The 21,889-nt window shown below is 32.2% G+C and overlaps 2 protein-coding genes across 3 annotated transcripts; both read right to left on the minus strand.

Annotated features, from left to right (window-relative positions):
- Positions 1-12,632: 12,632 nt before the first annotated feature.
- Positions 12,633-14,390, minus strand: LOC148610349 (uncharacterized). Its single transcript, XM_088540928.1, has 3 exons — positions 14,268-14,390; positions 13,707-13,770; positions 12,633-13,119 (listed from the first exon to the last, which is right to left on the minus strand). Exons 1-3 carry the CDS (start codon positions 14,334-14,336, stop codon positions 12,761-12,763), a joined length of 492 nt encoding a protein of 163 aa, XP_088397054.1. The 5' UTR covers positions 14,337-14,390; the 3' UTR covers positions 12,633-12,760.
- Positions 14,391-15,514: 1,124 nt separating this feature from the next.
- LOC148610350 (uncharacterized) lies at positions 15,515-21,097 on the minus strand. Of its 2 annotated transcripts, none has more exons than XM_088542849.1 (8): positions 20,983-21,097; positions 20,226-20,567; positions 19,432-19,500; positions 18,967-19,026; positions 18,535-18,615; positions 17,498-17,584; positions 16,925-17,026; positions 15,515-16,525 (listed from the first exon to the last, which is right to left on the minus strand). In XM_088542849.1, the coding sequence occupies exons 1-8, from the start codon at positions 21,035-21,037 to the stop codon at positions 15,906-15,908; spliced, it is 1,416 nt and encodes a 471-aa protein (XP_088398975.1). In that variant the 5' UTR covers positions 21,038-21,097; the 3' UTR covers positions 15,515-15,905. The 2 variants fall into 2 exon arrangements, with proteins under 2 accessions (XP_088398975.1, XP_088398976.1); XM_088542850.1 differs by having other exon boundaries at positions 20,226-20,546; positions 20,983-21,077.
- Positions 21,098-21,889: the final 792 nt, after the last annotated feature.

Genomic DNA, 21,889 nt, shown 5'->3' on the forward strand with positions numbered 1-21,889 from the left:
TGCTAGGAGGTCGATAACAACCAATTAAATGTAACCTTATAATTCTATAATTTTCTATTATAATAATCCATTTCATATATATTGATATATACCCCTTTGCTTAAAAATAATAAACGTCTGGTGTAAAGTTTTAAAATGACCTAATTAAACAAAAATCGGTTGTAAAAAACAATTACTGAATTATTTATATAGATGTTATTATCATAGGCTTCCATAAGTCTACGGAGCTGTTGGCATTTTCAAATTGTTAATTTAGCTCAATTGTTTGTTTCCTCATAAAAATTCTATATGTATCCCTAAATTACAATTTTGATCATTTTATTACTAATAAATAATAATAAGTTTTTTTCCTCATTTATGAATTTATTTGTTACTATATTTATTGATATATTCATTTATTAATCTTACTGTGATAAAGAAAATAAGAAAAATAATTATGATTTAGATTTAGGTCCTTACAATACCCTTAGTAACTACACTTTAAATTTGCACTTAAATGAAATAAATTTAATTTAAGGGAGGTAACTAAATCTGATTTAATGAATAATTCTGGTATAAATATATTGTTAGTCTGTTGCAATTGTGTGCACTTAACTATACTAGACACATACTTGTTTTCCCTTGACAGAAAATACCGAACACTCTTAACACACTCTTAACACTACTGAATCGATTTTGAGTGAAGCTACTGAATTTACTGAAATTGCTCTTGACAACTCTTGTCGAAAGATACTGAATTTCCACGGAAAAGTAAGTGAAACTCTTAATACTACTGAAATTAAATTTGTCAAGAGTTTGCAATAGATGTTAAGTAGGAAATGGCCGATTCAGTAAAAAATTCAGCTACTAGTGTGAGTAACGGAAATGTTGTCTGAATGGTTACATTGTCCTCCTTCTCTGCACATAGATTGTTATTCCTTTTAAAATCTATAGGTTTGACATGCTTAGGTAGATGTTCTTGGTGTTGTCTTTGCAATGTTCTTGTTTCTAGAGTGAAGCTGGATCTTTTGAGTCTACCTGAGGATAATTGTTTTAGTCTCTACTTCATTGGGTGGTTTGGTAAGCATTGATATTTGATGGACTGTATCATAGCTTTACATTCTCTTTTCTTACTTAATGGTTGTATGTTTTTAATTTACTAGCAATAGGTGTTGATTTCATGGGTCATGTGATGATGCGAGTGCCTGATTATGGACTTTATCTAGAGTCTGATGTTGAGATGTATCTGCTGTCATCCAAGAACTAGAGCCATATTCTAGATGTGGGCGTACATTTCCTTCGTAGACAGATTTCAAAACTTTCTCATTAGTACCCCAGTTTGTACCAGCAAGTTTTCTCATGATGTTTAATTTTCGCCTGACTTTGGCTTCTGCTTTTATCGAAGGTTACAACAAGGTATGTTCGCTGGTCTTCCATTGTGATATGGATGTCATCCATGGTCAGTTTGACAGATTGGGTTTTAGGTGAGAGTGTAAAGGGGATTGCTGTTGTTTTCTCTCTATTGATGGTAACACACCACTCATTGGCCCATTTGAATACCATATCTAATTTTGTTTGTATCCTGTACCTTGTAGTAGTTACATACTCTTCAGAGCACCAGAGGACAAGATCATCTGCGTAGAGTGCTGATTGGATACCATTTGGTAGCTCTGGAACTAGTTCATTCATATATAGTATAGCGAGAGTTGGTGGCAATATCCTTCCTGTGGTACACTGTGTTTTAGAAGTATGTTTCGGCCATGTTTCCCATCTACGAGTACTCTTGCCTTTCTATTGTACAGATATGAGTTGGTCCATTTGTACATTCTTCCACCTATCCAAATCTCTGAAGATCAACGATGACAGCTAGCGTTACTTTCTTTGATTGAAATGCATCTTCGACTACTTGAGATGTGTTGTCTGATCTTCTGTGTTCTTGCACTGTCTAAAAACCGCTTGTTCATGACCAAGAATGTTCTCCGATTCCAAGTATGTCTGTCGGCGTTTGTTGATTATACGCTCCATTAATTTGCAACAACTGCTTGTTAGACTAATTGGGCGGTAGCTTGAGGCTTTCGATTTGTTCTTTCCCCTCTTCAGTATTAGCATCATTATGGCTTCTTTCCAACACTGAGGGACTTGACCTTGTCTCCAGCTCAGGTTGAGAATCTCTAGCAAAGTAATTAATACTAAGGTGCTAATGTGTTGAAGCATTTCATTGGTGATACTATCTGGACCTGGTGCCTTTTTCATTTTCATTTGTCTGATGGCTGCCGTCATCTCAAGCATAATAATATCTCTCTGCATGAGTTCATGCGTTTGCACCTTTGATTTTTCTCTTAATTCAGTTCTTATTTCTGTTTTCCGTGATGGTGTTATATCAATGTTGCTTTCTTTCTCATAGCCTTTAGCAAATTCATTTACTGCCGCTTTTCCTATGGTTGGTTCTCCTTCAACTTCTAGCGTGATCTATTCACCTTCATTATTCAGTGCTTTGGTCAAGTTCCAAAGATTTTTTGTATCTTTTTCCAGATCCATATATGATGTTTTCTCTCTCCAACCTTTTCTTTGACATTCAATCTTTATTCTTAGATTTTTGGCCTTGCACTTTTTAGAGTTATCTTCCTGACTGGGATTTAGTTCTGCATCATCCCTTGCCCTTTTGAGTGCTTCGTGTGTTGCCTGTATCTCGCATGATGTATGGCGTGTAGTCCTTTCTTACACCTCTTGGTATACTTTCCTTTGCTGCCTTTAATATAACTGTATTAAATGCTTTCACCACATTGTTAATATTCTTTCCCCCTATTGCTATGTTCCTTGTAAGTTTATCTGTTCTAGCTTGAAACACACTCCCGTTTGCCTTCTTGTAATTCCATCTTGGTAGCTGAGCCTACTCAGATGTTGTTTCTGCAATGGATATCATGGCAGTTCGATAATCACTGCCTCCTACCTGGTCACATACCTTTCTTCTGATTTTTTTTTTGTGTATATCGTCAGTACAGAAAGCTAGATCTGGTGTGGTGGTTGTATGCCATCGACGAGAATATAATGTAGGCGCTTCAGTGGCGTCGTTGACAAGAATAAGGTGATTTTCATCCTGCTAGTCTTCTATGGTCTCCCCTCTATTGTCCATGGTATTATATCCCTATCTTTGTGATTGGTTGTTTAAATCTCCTACTTTGAACTGTCTGGTATTTGTATGGTGTCTAGTGACAGTTTCTTATCACTGGGACAGTAGAAGTTAACGATGTTATACGTGCTTTTCCCAAAAGTTGCATTGATTTCAATGCATTCTGCTTCCTTCATAACATTTTTTGTCTCTAAGGCATTAATGTTGTTTCTTTCACGAGTCATTACACCACCATTCTTTCCTTCTTTTCTATCACTCCTGAAGACTTGGTATCCTCTGATCTTTAAAGGTTTGTTCTATTGCAGATGTATCTTCAGTACAGCAGGTGTTCACATTGTTTTCATGAAGAAAGTGTTAAAGTTCTTCTCTCTTGTTCGATACCCCTTCTGCATTCCACTGCATGATGTTAATATGTGGTTGCTCTTTTCTTTTCGCTTTCATCTTTCTATGGTCAGTAGCTCTCCTTGTTTGTCCCCTGACTCCATCTCAAGTAGCATTGGTTGGGCTCCTTAGAGACAGAGAGCCCGGCACTGCACCTGCCTGGTGGTTTCGCACAGGGCGAACACCTAATCGAAATCGTTTGGTCATGGTTTCAAGTATCATTTTTGCTGCTTGTGCATGGTACTGTGGTCTGTAAGAGTGCCCTGTATCGACCACCACCCTCGTCTTCAGCACGCTAGGTTTTCTGTCGAGGTTACCTTACCCTTAGCATCTGAACAAAAGGTCTGATCCTGGAAGTACAGGAAGGAAGTTATAGATTCCTGCTTCTGGATTTTCCTCGAGGTTGTCTCCTGCAGCCTTTCCCTGTCGAAGGGTGTAGCTGCAAGGCAGCGGAGGTTTTATATCAGAGTTTTTGTTCTCCTAGATGGGCTACCCTTCAAGATTAACGAGCCCCATCTACCCGAGGCTATCTGGTTTTAGGGCGCCAGTGACTCGACTTCGCCCCTTCTCCGGTCAGTGGAAACGGCCGGACCACGTCCACCAGTTGTTAAGCACGTCGTGAAGGTTGGAGTTTGACTTTAGTTGTCAGCGGCTGTTTGAAACGCACGCCGAAAGGAGCATTTAAAATGATATTGTGAGCCCATTCGCAACACCACCACTTGGCTTTGACAACCTTCCGCGATATTTATTTAAATAGCTATTTATGTTTCTGCAGGGTATAATACACTGAGAAATATTGCTGGTTCAGTCCCTAAAGTTTGATTCAAAACAAGTATGTACACAAATAGTTAATCTTACACATGTATCTTTCCTCTAGTGTTTACACTTACCAATATACAATACAAAATACAATGTAGTAACTCCCTTCTCTCTTGATTTACAAATGTTTTTTTTTTTTTTTTTTTTTTTTTTGGTTTTATCTGCTGTACCAATATTGGTGAGTACATCAGTAGATTTTGAATGTTTATTATAGAATAGACAATTGTTAACGTAGTAACTCATATCGTCAATCTTTCAGTCATATATACATTTTTTTCTGTACATTTACCATTTGTTTTAATCAAAAGTAAGCTTTGTTTGCCTTTGTTTTGGTTTTCCATTGTAGAATGACAAAAATGACTGCGAATTACTTTTCTACATGACATATACTGCATTTTTGAAATACAAAAAAAATGTACATTGAAATCTGTTTGTTTTTCAAATGTTATCATTGTGTTACAATGTATATGGAAAATGGCTTTTGCTTTGAAAGTGATAAGGGAGCAGATTTGTTTGAACGCAAAAATACACCATCATATAATCTGTACTGAAAAAGTAAATACAGTAGTCATCAAAATGTCTGCCACATAGCATTAAGAAAGCTCTGAAAGGTCCCGACATCAAAAGTGATAAAATCATCGGTAAAACAGCGATGACATCTCTTCCAAATCAACAAAAAAGTCAAATAATAACATGAAGGCACATTAATGAATAACGTGTCCTGTCTGTAGTGGGGTTAAACTAGTTTTATAAGGCTTTAACCAACCCAACTTTAAAGTAAGGTCAAAAATGAACTGAAACAACAAATAAACATATCACAAAATTCACTCAGTAATATATCCACTTCTCCTTCGTGGAATACCTCAACATACAACATATAAACAAAATTATAAATTCAATTTAAAGACACCTGCAGTTCTTGAAATATAGCTCAGAACATCAAATAATTTCAATACCATCAAAATTTACAGCATTAGCAAAAATCGGTCACTACGACGGTAAAATGCATTTGGAATGGTGACTTCAAGTACACCGCATATGTTAGACTTAAGATTTGATGGAGATCAAAAATTAAAACAATGACTTAGTTTTATGTATGAGTACAATAAGGTGTGGAATGATTTAAAACAAGTTCAATTTGAAAATCATACACTTTACGAATAAATATATTCAGGGAAGTAGAAAAATCCTTTGGGTTTTGTTGGAAAGAATGTGCTTTATATACCTTATATTCATAAAAAGTTAAAGTACACACAATTTTATTTTAAGAACCTGGACATGCTATTAAATTTTCAATAAACCTTTGTAACGGCGAAAGAGTGATAAGGGAACCAAGATTCTGGAGGGAATCAAATGTAATCCAAGGACAAGAACCAGACATGGAAAACAAACATAACTAAGAACATCAGATAACAAAAATAAGGGTAACAACAAAATCCGATTCATGATAAAGTCACGTTCAAAATGAATCTGGCAAAAAAAGATATCACTCTACCGGAGCAGCTGGTACATACAAAGTAACAAAAAGTAAATGAGCAACTCGGACACTAAAAACTTGGAGCATGGGCCAGATGCACTGGTAGGGTAAGCGTCCTCTGCTTTTCTAGAAACATCCGTTAAGATGCTCATAAAACGTCAAGTCAGGGGTAGACAAAAGAGGAAAGGAAACTAAGACACGTCGACCAAATCAGTTTTGATGGTGCAGATGGATACACTGTAACGATCCACGAGTTATCAATATTTACAAGGGATGAAAAATCTCAAAGAACTATAGATTTGTATCTAAGCGTGCCGTCTTTGTTTTCAGTAACAACGATGCATCATGTTTAATGATACAAATTGTGTTCTTTTAAAACAAAATGGACATGTTAAAAAACATACCTAATTCATAACAGAAAAGCTATGCACAAGGGGTATCGATTTCACAACACTACTAAAAACCTTCACAGCACAGCTTGCTTTGTTTTGGAGTGCCATGGTATTTGGAAGAAACTATGTGTTTTTATAGTCCAAAATGTCTTGGGTTGAATTGTTTGGTATTGATATGCCAATTACGTTGTTTTAACAATCATGTGGGTGTAAAGATTTGACCATCCATATCTTGGAAAAAGCTAGGATTTAATTTGTATTTAATCATCGAAGCCAGAGAATATTTTGGAGACTGGTGTGGTTCTCAGTTGTATTTACAAGGTAAACTGGAATGAAGCTGTCTTGATGCTTTTTTACAGCTTCCGATTTTACATGCACAAACCTGATATTGATATTTTTTCTCGCCATAAGTATACTAAACCCATTTGAATATGCAACCAATAACTTTCAGAGCGGATGAATTATGCAACATATAACTCATTGTTCAAATATTTAAGCACGGAAGAACTTAACTCGAACTTGAATATAATTGTGCTAAAAAATAATGAAAAATAAAAAAAAATGTTTTTTGTGTAATTTGACGCCGTCATTAGGTGGTAGTGTGATTAAATACGGTTAAAATTTTGCAAAAGTAATGCGGATCCATGGCACTCCAAAACAAAGCACGCTGTGTTGTAAAGGTTTTTAGAAGTGTTGTGAAATCGATACCCCTTGTGCATAGCTTTATAGTGTTATGAATTAGGTAAGTTTTTTAAGATGAATACAATTTGTATCACCTGCAATTGGTAAATATATTTTTTTTAGATATTTAGTCTTCACATTTTATTTACATACATTGATATAAACAAACAGAATAAAATTAAATTGTCTAGAGGTATTTACACTTCTTTGAACAAACATTACAAAACCTGTATTTGGAAAAATAATGTTTACCTGTTGAAAAGTAAAAATAAATTATACCTGGAACAGTGACATAATTTTAATCAATGTTTGTGTAAGGTTTCATCGCCACATGTTTTAGACACACTCGTAAAAATACTACTTAAAGATGGTATGTTTAAAAATATAGGTGAAACATTACCCATATTAGTGAATGATAATTAATTTATAAAATTTCATAAAATTAATGGGGGACAAGGACCTATGCAGAATTGTACGTAATAAATGTAAGTAATGAAATTATTCGCCGATCTACAAAATGTACCCGGGTCTATTCAGGTAAAAAAGTAAAGCTGCTACTCACTGTGTGTGTGTCTATTAAATACAGATGCATACTTCAAAACTGCTTAAACAGTTATCAGTTATCATTATAATGGCACATTCAAAATTCAAAACATACATATATATTTATAAGACAGTGCTCATCATATTATTGCGAACTGTGCTTCCTGCAAAACATGCATTTGGGTTTGACTTAGAAATTGCATTTCCATGTGATGCAAGGTTCAATTCGGGGCAACTTTTACTAACTGGAAATGTTTCATGTTTGGCACTATCACTTGAATAAGTGGTCATTTGCAAACTAAACGCGTGAAGTTTTGATTCAGTGAGATTTGCTCTGATTCTCCTTTGATCCGTTTCAATGTGTTCACAAGTGTTAGAACGTTGCCAATTCCCAATATGACAAGAATCAGTATGTTTGAATTCACAATATCTATTCGAGTTTATATTATCATTTCTTGATATAACCTTTTCATAGGAGCATGTGGAGTTGCTGTCACCAATGACCTCTAGATATGAGTTGTCAGATTTCGACGAATTTGATGTAGAAGTTTGCAAATTATCATCAAGGATCGGTATGTGGTGCATACACACTTCTATATGATGCGTGTGTGTTTCGGGAAAGTTCGGGATCATGTTTGCCTCATTTATGCATTCATATCCTGCATTGTTGGATTCGTATTCAGGTTGCAGATTCGTATTACTTAGTACTGGAGATTGTTTTTCAAAATGCGTATTATTAGGTCGCCACAATTGTCTCTTTTTATACAAACATTTCCTACTAATCCAGATGTTACAAAGAGCAAATATAACAAACAGTAATGCCACTAAAGCAGCAAGTGATGCAAATAAAGTGTCAAAAAGGTGATCTGAAAAGTGTAAAAGTAAATAAATATTATTTTGTTGAAACAGTTCTCGCTGTTTCTATGATGGTAATCTTTAAAATAAATGTTTCCATCGAAATAGTACTGAAAGTTACAATCTGTGATCTAACAGTATAAAAAGCGTTTACAAACACTGTGTGTCCCTTAAGAAGGTCGTAAGGCCAAGAATTTCTTTTGTTTGATTTTTTTTTATACTTTTTTTTACGTTTTATCTATACACTATTTGTATGTAGTTCTTTATTACTTGTTAAACACAGCTATTGTTCACTTGTTCATGATTTAATGAATGTATTCAATTTCTGATTAGTTTATACACTATAACCTAATTTGGGTCCGTTTACGCTGAATAATAGCGTATAAACTAATCAGAAATTGAATACATTCATTATATTTTATTTACAAATTTTAAAAAAATGATATATCCATCACTTTTATTAACACTGGGTAAACAGCAACTACAAAAAAATAATTCCGTAAAAAGTGGGCGCGGCCTAAATAGCAAGATAGTTTATACAATTGAAACAATGTTGACTTTTGTCAACAAACCAATCAAATGGCAGGATTCTCATCAAATTCAAATATTCTGAAATAGTGTTTAACTTTTGTTTAATTTTAAGATTTGATAACCACAATATACCTTCTTGTTCCACTGAGTTTGCATTTGAATTTCTTGTCGTCGACAAAACACGTTGAAAAGCCAAAGTTTGTGTCTTAGACGCAGTAGATTCAACTAGAAAAATATAATTTGTTCTTTCATTGAAAAAGTATTTTCTAATTCATGGAACTAGAAAAAGTAAAACAAAACAGATTATATCATTTGCAGTTCTAGTATTCATTTGTACATATATTACACACAACCACACACATACGCACAAATACCAAAAAGGTAGACAATACCATAACATAATATATGCAGTAGACACCTAATTGACGTTTGTGTCACTATTTGTAATACATGTATTTAAAAGATTGTATTCAATTGCTGGTGCGATTATGGAATATTAACGACTTTGGGTCAGATAAAGCTGCAGTGTAAACCGCGAAGCGATGTATTCATCCTAAACCGACCCTAATGTGTTTATATTCCATAATATTACAAACAATCTCATGATATTACCAACAACAATTCTTATATTTATATTAAAAACACCAGAAAACAAAACTGAATTCACAATGTATTTGTTTTTATAATATACAATCAACATTTGTTATAATGCTAATCAATACTGCCAGTTGTCTATTAATTTCGCAACTTTTAATTCACATGTATGCATTAAATACATTGCAACACATTATTGAAATAATTCCGTAGTGTAGGAACGTGATAAAATTACCAAGTTGGGTAATACGAAATTGACAATTTTGCTCGAAGTATGCAGAATTAAAAAAAAATGATTTGATAAAAAAGATTCGGTTGACTATATAAAAACGAAAAGTTTTCACATGGGTCATATATTGATAACTTATAAGTATACATTGTAATTGCATATTTCACCATACATTGTACCTAAAAATGTTTTTTTTTTACAAATAACTTGGTGAGGTTGTTATAAGAAAATATCTATTTGAAGGAATTATATAAAATGTACACAGATAACGAGATAATTACAACAGACGCATCATGAAGTTTCAAATTCCATCACTTCTGCTTTGAATGAATAGAATAAGATTTGCAAAAGTGAAGAAGTCAAGTGCATGTGAACTGTAAACAAAGAATAGCAAAGGAACAATCCTAAATCATTCATGTAACATTGATAACATGAAATCTTTGATCACATCTGATCCCATGATGTGTGTTTATTTTCCATGGATAAATTATAGATAAACTGTTTTATTTCCGGCCAATAAGGGGCACTGCATGATACCGGAAATCGATTGAAATACATAAACATTAATTAAAGTGTAATTATGGAACCTTCCCTGTGAACTGGAAGTATTATAAACTTAACTTCCTTTGTACGTGATATTGAACCAAAACACATCTATGTTTTTTTTATATTTTCAATATATACAATTATCCTGTTCGTTCTATTCTAATTAATACTGCTCTTCCTCTTGAATAATCGATTAGATAATCATAAATTGCAAAATAAATACATGAAACACATCAAATTTACAAAAATGGGCAATTGGGAATGGGACGAGGGAATAATTCTGATTGGTCGATCATGAACATTGTTCTGCCATTTTCCGCATGCAACGTACCTATCATAATTCTATGACAGTAATTTATAGAGTTGAAACACCCTGTAAATTTTAGAAACACTGTTGTGTTTGTGTGCTGGGGATTCCATTTTCATTCGAGTTACCTCTTTTTTCTGCACCCGAATCCGAACATCGATTAGAGAGACTTCGAAATTGCACCTGCTCTTACGGGAGGTTACTCTGCAAAAACAGGATAAAATATGGCTGCATCCCTAGGTCCGCTAGTAGGGAATAGATTGAAAATGTTCGCGCTCATACGATTTCTAAACACGTCATTTTGGAAAATTTGGATTGAAATAATTTTGTGTCGGAGATACTTGCATGATTTTAATATTGACAAATAATAACCAGACCATAAAAAATAATAATAAAATGTTCAATTTGCAGAAATAAATCGTTTGTTGCAACCTCGAAAAGTATGATAATATTGCTATATTTTAAACATTAATTTGAAATTTGACTGAAATGTATGTGTTACAGCCACAAATATTAAATATTTTGACAATTTTAACATTTTAAATAATAATATAAGACCATAGAGGATGTTTCAAGTGTTCGCACCCATTTAAATTGCAAAACTATCTCAGTTTCCGGAAAATGGTTTGAAATATATGTATTACAACCATCAACATAATACTGATAAGGACATTTTTACATTCTTTATAATAATTTTAGACTAATAGGTACAGCAAAAGTGTTCGCACACATATACTTGGCAAAAATATGTCATTTTGAAGATGTTTTCCTGAAATATGAGTGTTGCAACTACCAACAGGATAGTAATATTGCCATTCGTAATATTTTAAACAAACATTTGGGACCATTATTAAAGTTTAGATTGTTCGTGTCCTTACAATCTTCAGAAATATGTCATTTTGGAAAAAAAATGGACTGAAATTTATGTGTCACAGCCACACATGTGATGCTTATTTTGACCATTTCATCATTTAAAACAATAAAATAAGACCACAAAGAATATTTCAAGTGTTTACACTCATTCAAATTGCAAAAAAACATCTCATTTTCAAGAATTTGGCCTGAGATATCAGCACAATCATAAAACATAAAACATAACATAAAACTGATATAGAGAATTTTAACACACGTGCTGGTTATTTTGACAATGTGTACATTGGAAATAATAATATCAGCCCATCATTGAAATTGAATTTGTTTGCTCCCATACAATTTACAGGAATATGTTATTTTGTAGAACTAAGACTGAATATGTATACATTTGGAAAAGTGTTTCCCTATTCTAGACTTGAAATAAAACAGGACTATCATTTTTTAAGATTCATTTTAGAAATTAAAATCATTCACAATTGATATATATATATATATATCTTTAAGAATATTTTGCACGATTATTTCTCATACGATAGTACATGTAAACAATGCAAATATCAAGTGATTTTGGTAGTTTCGGCGCCGAGATTCTAAAATCAATATTGATTTCACAAAACCTTTTGCGTCCTAATACATTATATGTGTTTGATAAAACATTTACTTTACTTTTTCTTTTCGGAATGGAGAATAGACAGAAAATAAGTCGATGTTATTGGGGATGGGGCAATGGGAGAATGGGGCTATGGAGAATGTGGTATTAGAGAATGGGGTATGGGACAATGGGGGATGGGGCTATGGGAAATGGGGCGTAGGGTACTGGGGAATGGGGGATGGGGCAATGTGGTATGAGGCAAGTGGAAATATTATCCAAAACAGGGACTGTATATCATACAGAGATCAAATATCACTTTAAAAGTATATTTTAAGTGATAATTTAATTATTAAATAGACTCATTATTACTATTATGTTGACGAGAAATTAGAGATATTTTAAAATACAAAATACCAGTAGTTTTAAGAGAAAACTTGTTAAGTAAACACAGTCCGAAGCATATGTATATGAAAATTGGAACAAAACAAAACAAAAACAAAACTGAAATAATAATAACAATTCAGATATATTCATCTTAAGTAAACGTTCTTTGTACTATAATTATCTATCACCGTTTCCCTATTTATTTAGATGAGTTCGAATTTTGACCGATTTTGAAGTCTAAAATTTGTTTATTATGGTTGAAATAACAATAATTAAAAACCTATCTGTCAAACTCTGTTTGATTTAGACCAATACTGTTTCCAACCAATCTCGATCAAGACATCCGTGCCATTATACAATAAAATGCTGTTTTTCTTTCAATGCTACAAATAAGAGCACAATAACTTTCTTTCATAAAAACAGCGTAATGCAATTCTTAATTAAAGTCTAATTTGATTTCAGAATGTAACATGTACCTGTCTGTTCATTTATATTCAATGATACAGCTATTTCAGCAAATTTACCACTTGATCCATGACGACAAGTCCAAAGTCCAGTCCATTTGTTTGTGTCATTATCATTGATAGATAATGTAACGACAAGTCTGCTTCTTAATTGTGGGGAATCTAAACCTTTTACTTCTGAGGTAAGGCATGTCAATGCTGGAATACACTGTGCTATAGTGATACCAGAAGGATCGTCAATAGATATTCGATAAAGAAGATCTGGAACTGTGCATGTTAGCATCAGATTGTTGTTCATAACTTCCCAGGTCAAACAAACATCTTTTTCACACATTAAAACGCCTAGAAAGCATAACATTTGTATCAATGTATTTTGTTATTTCGTTGGGTATAATACACTTAAAAGGGGCATAAAGATTAAATGTATATATTTAATAAGTCAACTTAAAGGTGAAATTAATGACATTCCCAATTATGGGAAACAGAAAAAAGATAAACAAAAACAAGAAAAAAAGACAGAATGGAGAAATTAAAAACATTTATTAATCGAACTCTATATTGCATGTTAGCGTATGAAATGTTCGTGAAAATCATTCTTCAAAGCCTCTGCGTTGTCACTTTCAGACAGTGTTTCATGGATGTTGTACCTTACTCTTACTATTAATTTCACACATCGTTTTTTTTTTAAATTGTGGGAGAAATGAAATTGTATAGATCTTTCCGAATTTCGTATTCGACTAAACTGAATTTGTTGCTTTATAAGGACTTTGAAATTTACCCTTGAGTACCAACACCCTACTCTATTGATTGATATTACACTAATTTTTCGTAATTTAGACCGAAATAGTAGATTTATTCAAATATTCTTGAATGTCTTGGTTTTCACGATGTATTGTGCTAGCCGGCTTCTCAATTCTAACTTTACATACCTTGCAATTTGGATAGTAATGTAAAAATTAAGAGCACAGGTATCATCTGATAAGGTATCGTGATCTGTGACAAAACAATGAATTATTGTTAATTAAAATTAGCAACAAGTTACATTACATTGAAATATAATAGAATAATATCATCGACGCATCCCCTCCGGTTGCAATTGATAATGAACCAATGATCTTTGTTTTGTGTGTATTTTTTGTACTCCTTGCAGTGTTTTGTCCACTAATTTCCCGATGTTCAGTTCATTTTCTTATTGTCTTTTAGATTACATGTACTTCTATGTTTTCTTTGCGACAATAAATTGAGTTGTAATAATACAATGAACGGAATTCGATCAAATCGGTCTTGATTACCATCCCGCTTAAAAAAAGGAATATGTATTTTCGAGTAAATGAAAAGTTCCCTCGGCCCAGGTTAATTATTTTGGTCGTAATCTTCTTACAAGAATGTCAACAAACCCCAGAAAGATTATGAATTTTGTTTTTAAAAACACACGTACAGATGCGACGTGACAAAATAACATAATTCATTTACTATGTACTTATACTTACCATTGTTGTTTTTGACTTGTGCATCACAGGATATTTTAGAAATGCAAAAAATAGATGAGGAAATATCATGTGTAGCAAAGTGTTTTTGACGCCATAAATGTATATTGCATCATCCGTTTTCCGTCGTCCTATATTGCAAAAACAATAAATAAAATCAGGAAGTGTTTATGTTTACATTTAAAAAAGGCACGTTTGTTTAATGCTTTTAAAAATTAAATTTTATCTGTTATTTTTTAATAATTGAAGTTCAATTGAATCTCAATTGCGTTGCGCCTCATTTTTGTAATTTATATGCTCATAATTGATTGTCAAAAATGTTAATCATTGTAGGGGAAAAAATCATGGATAATCTAGGTTTTGCAATTTAAAAAAAAAAACATTGTATCTAGTATTTCTAAGGAGGTATAGTTATATGTTTATGTATCGTTTATGGTGACCTGCCTTATTGCCCGGATTATTGATATCCTGTAAGTCGCCCTGACAAATATCAACGTATCTTTGATTTCCGTGTTTTTGTTTTGTTTTGTTTTTTAATTTTTTTATGCAGTCGTTCTCCCAGTACCATGTTAATTTGTACTACTTATCATGTCATGGTTCCCGAGGTTAACGTTTCGTATGTTAATGTTATCACACGGCTATATCTTTAGTCAAGTATTGACTGTTTCTTAACAGTGCCTACATGAAGTTGTGATTGATTCGGAGTATTATATAACATAAATCATATCGGCATGATTATACTACGGTGTTGGCTAAAGATATATCGGAATCGATTTATTCTGTAAAATACACATGCGATTTCATAAGTATAACAAATGTATACACACTGATAAATTTGTAAATGTAAAGTACAGCGGTTTGCAATCAAATTGTCACTAAATTTAAAGAACAACAACATATGATCCACCAAATTCATGTAGCAAAAAACATTTCAAAAGTCAGCATTAGTGATTTTTTATGACTAAGCTAAACACGTTTTCTGTTCTTTCTTCCTTTTATAAACTTATCGAACAGGTTCAGGTCCATAAACTGTTACCAGATGTACAAATGTGCATTAATGTAGTCAACTGTTGTGCGTGTTTGTGGGTTGTAAACTTTTAGGTAGGATGTGAGACTGTTAATCTTTACACAACGTTTATCTGAAGTTTCACAAATGCTGGACAATACACTATTTAATTGAAACGAACAAAAGCTGTGGTATGTAAAATGTACTAAAATTATTTAATTATTTTTATAAAGGACAAGTACGATTTGTCATCATAACTCTCAGAGAATATTTGCTGAAAGACAAGCATAGTCTTTAAATATGCGATATACTTAAGGGAAACAACAATTCGATTCATGGTTCAAAAGTAGTATCTATTTTCACATAAAAAAATGTTTTATTCTATTTGCTGTTATATTGATTAGACTTTAAGTTATTTCGAGCTAATTTTTAAATGTGATATTGAAGCACTGTTTATAGATTTTAGCAATCATTTATTGTCGTATATATTAAAGATTGACTGTTTCCAACAAAAAGATATAACCGACTTATAAATGCATTATTTCTCGGGATAAACAAATTCTTTCAAAACTCTGGCATGCATATTATATCAGTCTTATTTATAATTTGTCAATACGTTTTCTTTGATTGTTGGTTTAGCTGTTCACACTTGGAAGTGACTCATTGGATGACGACAAAACCGTGAATACTTCAATATCATGATTACGGAAATCACTTCCATGATTTCTGTTGTTCCATGATAGAATATCTACATATTCATTTTGATTTTCTGAAGGGCAAGATGAAACCGAGTTTGAACTTCCACTGGACGTTGACAAATCTTTTGTAGACTTTTTGTTGGGCTCGTTTTCATTGTATGTATTGGAATATGTTTGGTTTTCAATCACACAGTATCCATGTTTATCTTCATCAGGGAATGATGAAAAAACCTGGTAAGGTGTAGTGTCGCTTGTTCTATCGATGACGTCTAAGTAATTTGAACTTTGCGACCTGTTTCCGTCGTCATTTGAAACCCTCTCAACTATTTCACCTATGCTTTCGTAATCGTTATCTTCGCTTTTGGAATGAGTCGATATAGATTCAATCAAGTGAGAGGTTGTAATATGTGCTTGTTGAGGTCTCCCGCCTTTATGTTGAATACTTTCACGTCCACCATTTCGACATTTGTAGTTTACAATGATATTGCATGCAAATAGAACTATGCAAAACAACCCAACTCCGATCAAAGGTCCATAGTAAAACCAATGCTGTGGAGCTGAAATATAAGAATTTATCAAACATTTAGAACGACAATGTCACAAGTTGTTATGTTGGGTCGTTTTAATGCCGTTTTAAATTCTTAATCCAGACATGAAACACTGATTGCACACATCCCTTAATGTTCAGTTTGTCCTTTCTAATAGGAAGAAATGTACAAAATATTTAATTTTGGGCGCCTCGCCAAATGATGATAAGGTAACATTTGCCGATTTTTTTTTCTCCCAAAATTTGGCAAATCTTGTGAGATCTAGTTGAAAACATTACATAAATCGCTTGTCATTGATGATCTATGAATTGTATGCATATAAGTAATTTAACATGTATCATTATGTTTAATTTTAAAATTCTAAATCTTTAGTTTACAATAATCTATTTCACCATATAGTATACATACACAGTTCATTATCAGTGGTATGGATGCTGCGTCCTTCAGTTGTACTGGAGATTGGCAAGTCGTTCTCTGTTATGAGTTTTGTTGGTTTGTTTTCGGTGATTTCTAATGCATATTAAAAAATACCATTTACGAATTTACTCATCTGTTGAAATAAAGTCGCATATTTTTTTTTACCCAATGATCTTCGATATTACTATGGTAAATTGAGTTAAAATTTCATTGAAATGATCTAAAATGAGTATTTTGAGGGTATGAAACTATTTCAAAAATTTCATTGTTATAACAATCTATTGAAATATTTTTGAGCTAATCCAGTGATGCAGATATCAAATAATGGCCTTTCAAAAGGAGAAAGCATTCTTGAGTGATCTTATATTTTCAGATAGCTTTTTAACATGCATGTTTCTTTTTTTTCAATTTTGCCCGAGTCTTACAAAAATATTCACTTAATGCCTTGTTATAAAATATTGCAAATAATATAGAAAACCACACTATTTAATTTTGTCACATATTGTGATTAAGTTTGTTGATCTTTTACGTTAAACTTCCGTTGTGGTCTTATATCCCAATTACCAATGTTTTCATCTTTTCTCTTGATGTTTATGGCTATAGTTGATGTTCTCTGTAGTGTTGAAATGATAGCTTTGGTTGTTGTTTCAACTGCAAATAGCAACATAATTGTTTACATTGTTTAATCAGAAAATTTAATGTTGGGGTAAAAATTGTTAAGCGGGTTATTTCAAAGAGTATAATACAATAATACAAAACACTAATTTTTTTATTCCAAAAACCAACATGAAATAGGGGGATTTTATCTTGTGAAAGAAAGAAAAAAAAACATAAAAAAAAAATTCTGTTTATCATTTATACCAATATAATTTATCTGCGCATAAATTTATACTTCAAACTTTATTCGCCATATCAAATGTTTATACGGTATAACTTCGCTCAAAATCACAACACGAATTTAAATGGTCAACTTAAGTTGCTGTCGTTTTAATATTTCACAATATATCATCATTTGTTTGTAGTTTGCAGAGGATAACATTAGAATCATATCGAATAAAATAGGTTTAAAAATTTACTCCACTACAAAACCGACCAACTCTACAGCGTTGTGTTGAATTGTTTTTAGCACAATAATTTGTATTAAATGCTTAATGTTGATACAATTTTTTTTATAAATCAAACCGTACACCAGGATGGGATTAACATGATTTTCAAAGTCGAGCTAGTCACGGTGCATAAATAATCGCAGGTTAGTCATTATGAGTGAAATGTTAAAGAGTATTCAAGTGAAACAAGATTTTACCGGAAATCAAAAAATGTAATCCAGGGACAAAGACCAGACAAAGAAAACAAACACAACAAAGGACATAAAGTAACTAAAATAGTGTTTAGGGATGTATTAAACAAAAACTTAACTCAACACTGAAATTATTACACATCTCATCCATTGATAAGTTTTACAATTGGGTTATGGGGGAATGGGAATAGGGCTAAAGAATATGAGGACCTGATTATTTAGGACAAGAAGTAATTTAGTGATTGAGTTTAACCAGCTAGCTGTATTCAACGATGATGGTATTTCTATGTATAATGATATGTACCTGAGAAACTGTCTACGTCGTCGTTCATGATATTTGATGTTGATAATGGGTTCATAAAGATTTTCTCAACTGTGCTTTCACCTGTTTCATATACATTAATATTGTCTACACTTGCAATTGCGTCGCAAACATTATACGCATGGTAATATTGAAGCCTTTAACACACATTATACTGCAAAGAATGACGGGGTCATATGATTTGACAACTTAATACATTTTGTAATTATAAATCAAATGCATCCAGTATTTGAGAATACATACAATTAGGAACACGTCGAAAGGTTATATAGTGATATATATTGAGCAAAATGTTCATTACCCTGATAACATTATGCATAATAATGATGACAAATTTCCCTCAATCGTTTGAAACTTATTATTAGGACCCATTATTATGGTTTCCTTTATATTTAGAGAAAAAAGTTATATTACCTGTTTTCATACTGGTTGTTTGTTTTTGTTTTTGTTGTTCCTTTCTTCCGTTTCCCAATCCTTTGAAAAAAGTGATCAAACGTCTTATATAGTGAAGTATGTATTAACAGCCAAGCATATTTTTATTCTATTTTTAGACAGCATTGAGACAACTATTCCACAAGTAATTACAGATATGATGTAGCCGCACAGCCAGCTGTTCAATGTAGAAGCAGACAACTTACGACATTAACCAATGAAGAAATAAATGGGAAGGTAAACCACCTCTTGAAGCGTGTAAGGTTTTCAATCCCCCGAACACTATGTACACGAAACACAGTCTGATAGGAATGTTACACGCGTCAGGAGGTGTGCAAATATTGTATGTTCGTTCACGATTTCTTTATCAATATACATTCTTATTATTTTTTTTAATTCGTATTTGATAATGATGCTTAAACATAAAATATACTACTATCTATTTACCGTTCCTTGTTGTCGTCGTCCTGCTCCACGCAGGAACTATCTTTCTATCGTCTTTTTTATCAACAAAATCTAAACAAAAATTAAAATGTTCAATATTCTAGGCTAGTAAATAGGTGACAGATCTGAATAGTCAAATTATTGTTTATATTTAATTATAAATTACCGATATATTGAATATAAATAAATATTGATTTCTATAAAAAGATCTTTAACTCCAAATGCACTTTTGCTGAGTGGCATAAAGTAAACGTAAACATATTTAATCAAGACAATTTACAAATTCATAATTAAAAAAAAAACAAAAACAAAAAACAAAAAAAACACTATAATTTTATTTTTAGTTGGGATTGCGCATTGAATATTTAGCTGATTGTTTTGCAAGATTATTTAACAAGAATGACTACAGCTATGCAAATGTCATTTTGAAAATAAAATATTTTGGCACACACCTGCAGTATATAGATGACTATTAATGGATGGTACGAATGTCTTTCGGCGTCAAACTTGATGCTTTATATTATTTTTTACCTTGACATTGCATTTTTATATACGGACTTTCCTTTTGTATTATCCTTTTCCACCATTTTATAAAATTATGCTCGTTGCAAATATGAATATGCATATGCATATGCATATCACTCTATTACAATCGACATTTTACTATGGTAACAGGTTACGACATCATTAAAGCCCCTTGCTCTCTATCTGTGTTAATCAGTACTGACAGACATAGATGAAGAATAAAAAGAAATATTATATTAAAAAAAAAACTGTTGATTTTTCACTGAACATACCTCTTCCATTGTACCAAACGAACGCCTTCTCCGGTGAATAATGTTGTTCAAAAATATGACAGGAGAAATAAATTGAAGTTTTAGAACTCGGAACAGGATATGTCCAGATATAGGTTTTACCATCCGATTGGCATTTACACAAATCTTCACAATTTCTTTCCGAATGAAGAAAAGCGCATGTGTTGTTGTTTCTATTATACGAAGCACTAGCAATTGAAATGTTGTTCACTAAGAACTCAGCGTAAGGGCTTATTGGGTTACTTGAAACTGTACAGTTGAAAAACAGAAACTCTGTGCGGTCTTTCCTGACATCTTTTCTTCCTTTAAGAATAACTAAACTTTCTGAAATTATGATATTTTAACAGATGAATGACGAAAAAAAAAGTGTGCTTTTACTGTAATTTGAATAAAACTGTGTCTGTTATTGAAATTAAGCTTGTACTGCAGATGTAAATAATGTAAATGTATAAAGTTTAGGCTATTAAAATTAACAAGATGAATTAAGACAAAGTTTAATTCAAAACGTAGGGTTAACATGTGGCTGGTTTGTTTACTTCACGTTTGTCTTTGATCTTACAAATGAATAAAATTGAAAGTACAATTATCGTTTCCGTAATATTTTGTAACAAACACAATTCAGAAATGCATTATGTAATAAGGTTTTGTATGCATTTTCATTGTGTGGATTAAGTCTATGCACAACGTGTATCGATGCTGTTGCAGAATATAATGAATAGCATTCAACTTATCCATTTACCTGTATGACAAATGAAAAAATCACTGAAAACTGCAAAAAGGATAATCACGTTCATATTTTAAAGCTATCGATGCATTCCCTGCAGTTGACTGAAGTATTTTGGTGCATTTTCAATTCAAGGAAACAAATAATAATTATTTCCATATATAGATGAAAGATACATGCATCCATGAGGAAGCAAACGTGTAACTATGATTGGTGTTACAACAGCCGTTTACATAAAAAAAAAATAATATAATTTGTACCGATAGAATTAGTATGCTTATTTCTTGCTATATGCAACTGACCCTTCTGTTTGAAAGTACAAAAAGTGTACGTACGTTTTGTCGGATCCCAATGTTTTATCCATAAGAACGATACTAATTTTTAACCATACAATTATGGAATTCTCAATTGAATCGATGATGTAAAATTATTTGCTTTCTCCTTTAATAATTTCTCATATCTTAATATTTTAGCATTAACATTTGGTATCCATTATTAGAAGGGATCACTAAGGGCAGTGTTTTTTTTTTTTTTTTTTTTTTTTTTTTTTTTTTTTTTTTTTTTTTTTTTTTTTTTTTATAGATATATGAAATTCCTGAAACTAGGAATAAAATAAAACGATTTGTAACTTATTTATTATCTCTCCTTAATCACACGCAAGTATTTTTTATTATAACCAATTTACACTCATATAATGTTTACTTGATACACTGGAATATATAGTAAAATGATGACCTGTGTCTTAAGATAACTAATAATTCCAATCCAATAATAAAATCATAAAAATCGGAATTTTAAATCATTTGCTTTTAATGTTTGCTAGAACCTCTAACTTCTTAAAGTAAACATTTTGGAGACTGAAACAAGATAAATATAAACACGAATAAAACTTATGAATAATTATTACACATTTGTGTAGGTA

The sequence above is a fragment of the Perna viridis genome, chromosome 8 (genome assembly GCF_037379345.1).
Source record: "Perna viridis isolate PV_CMFRI_1.1 ecotype Kerala chromosome 8, ASM3737934v1, whole genome shotgun sequence".
Classification (NCBI taxonomy): Eukaryota; Metazoa; Mollusca; class Bivalvia; order Mytilida; family Mytilidae; genus Perna; species Perna viridis.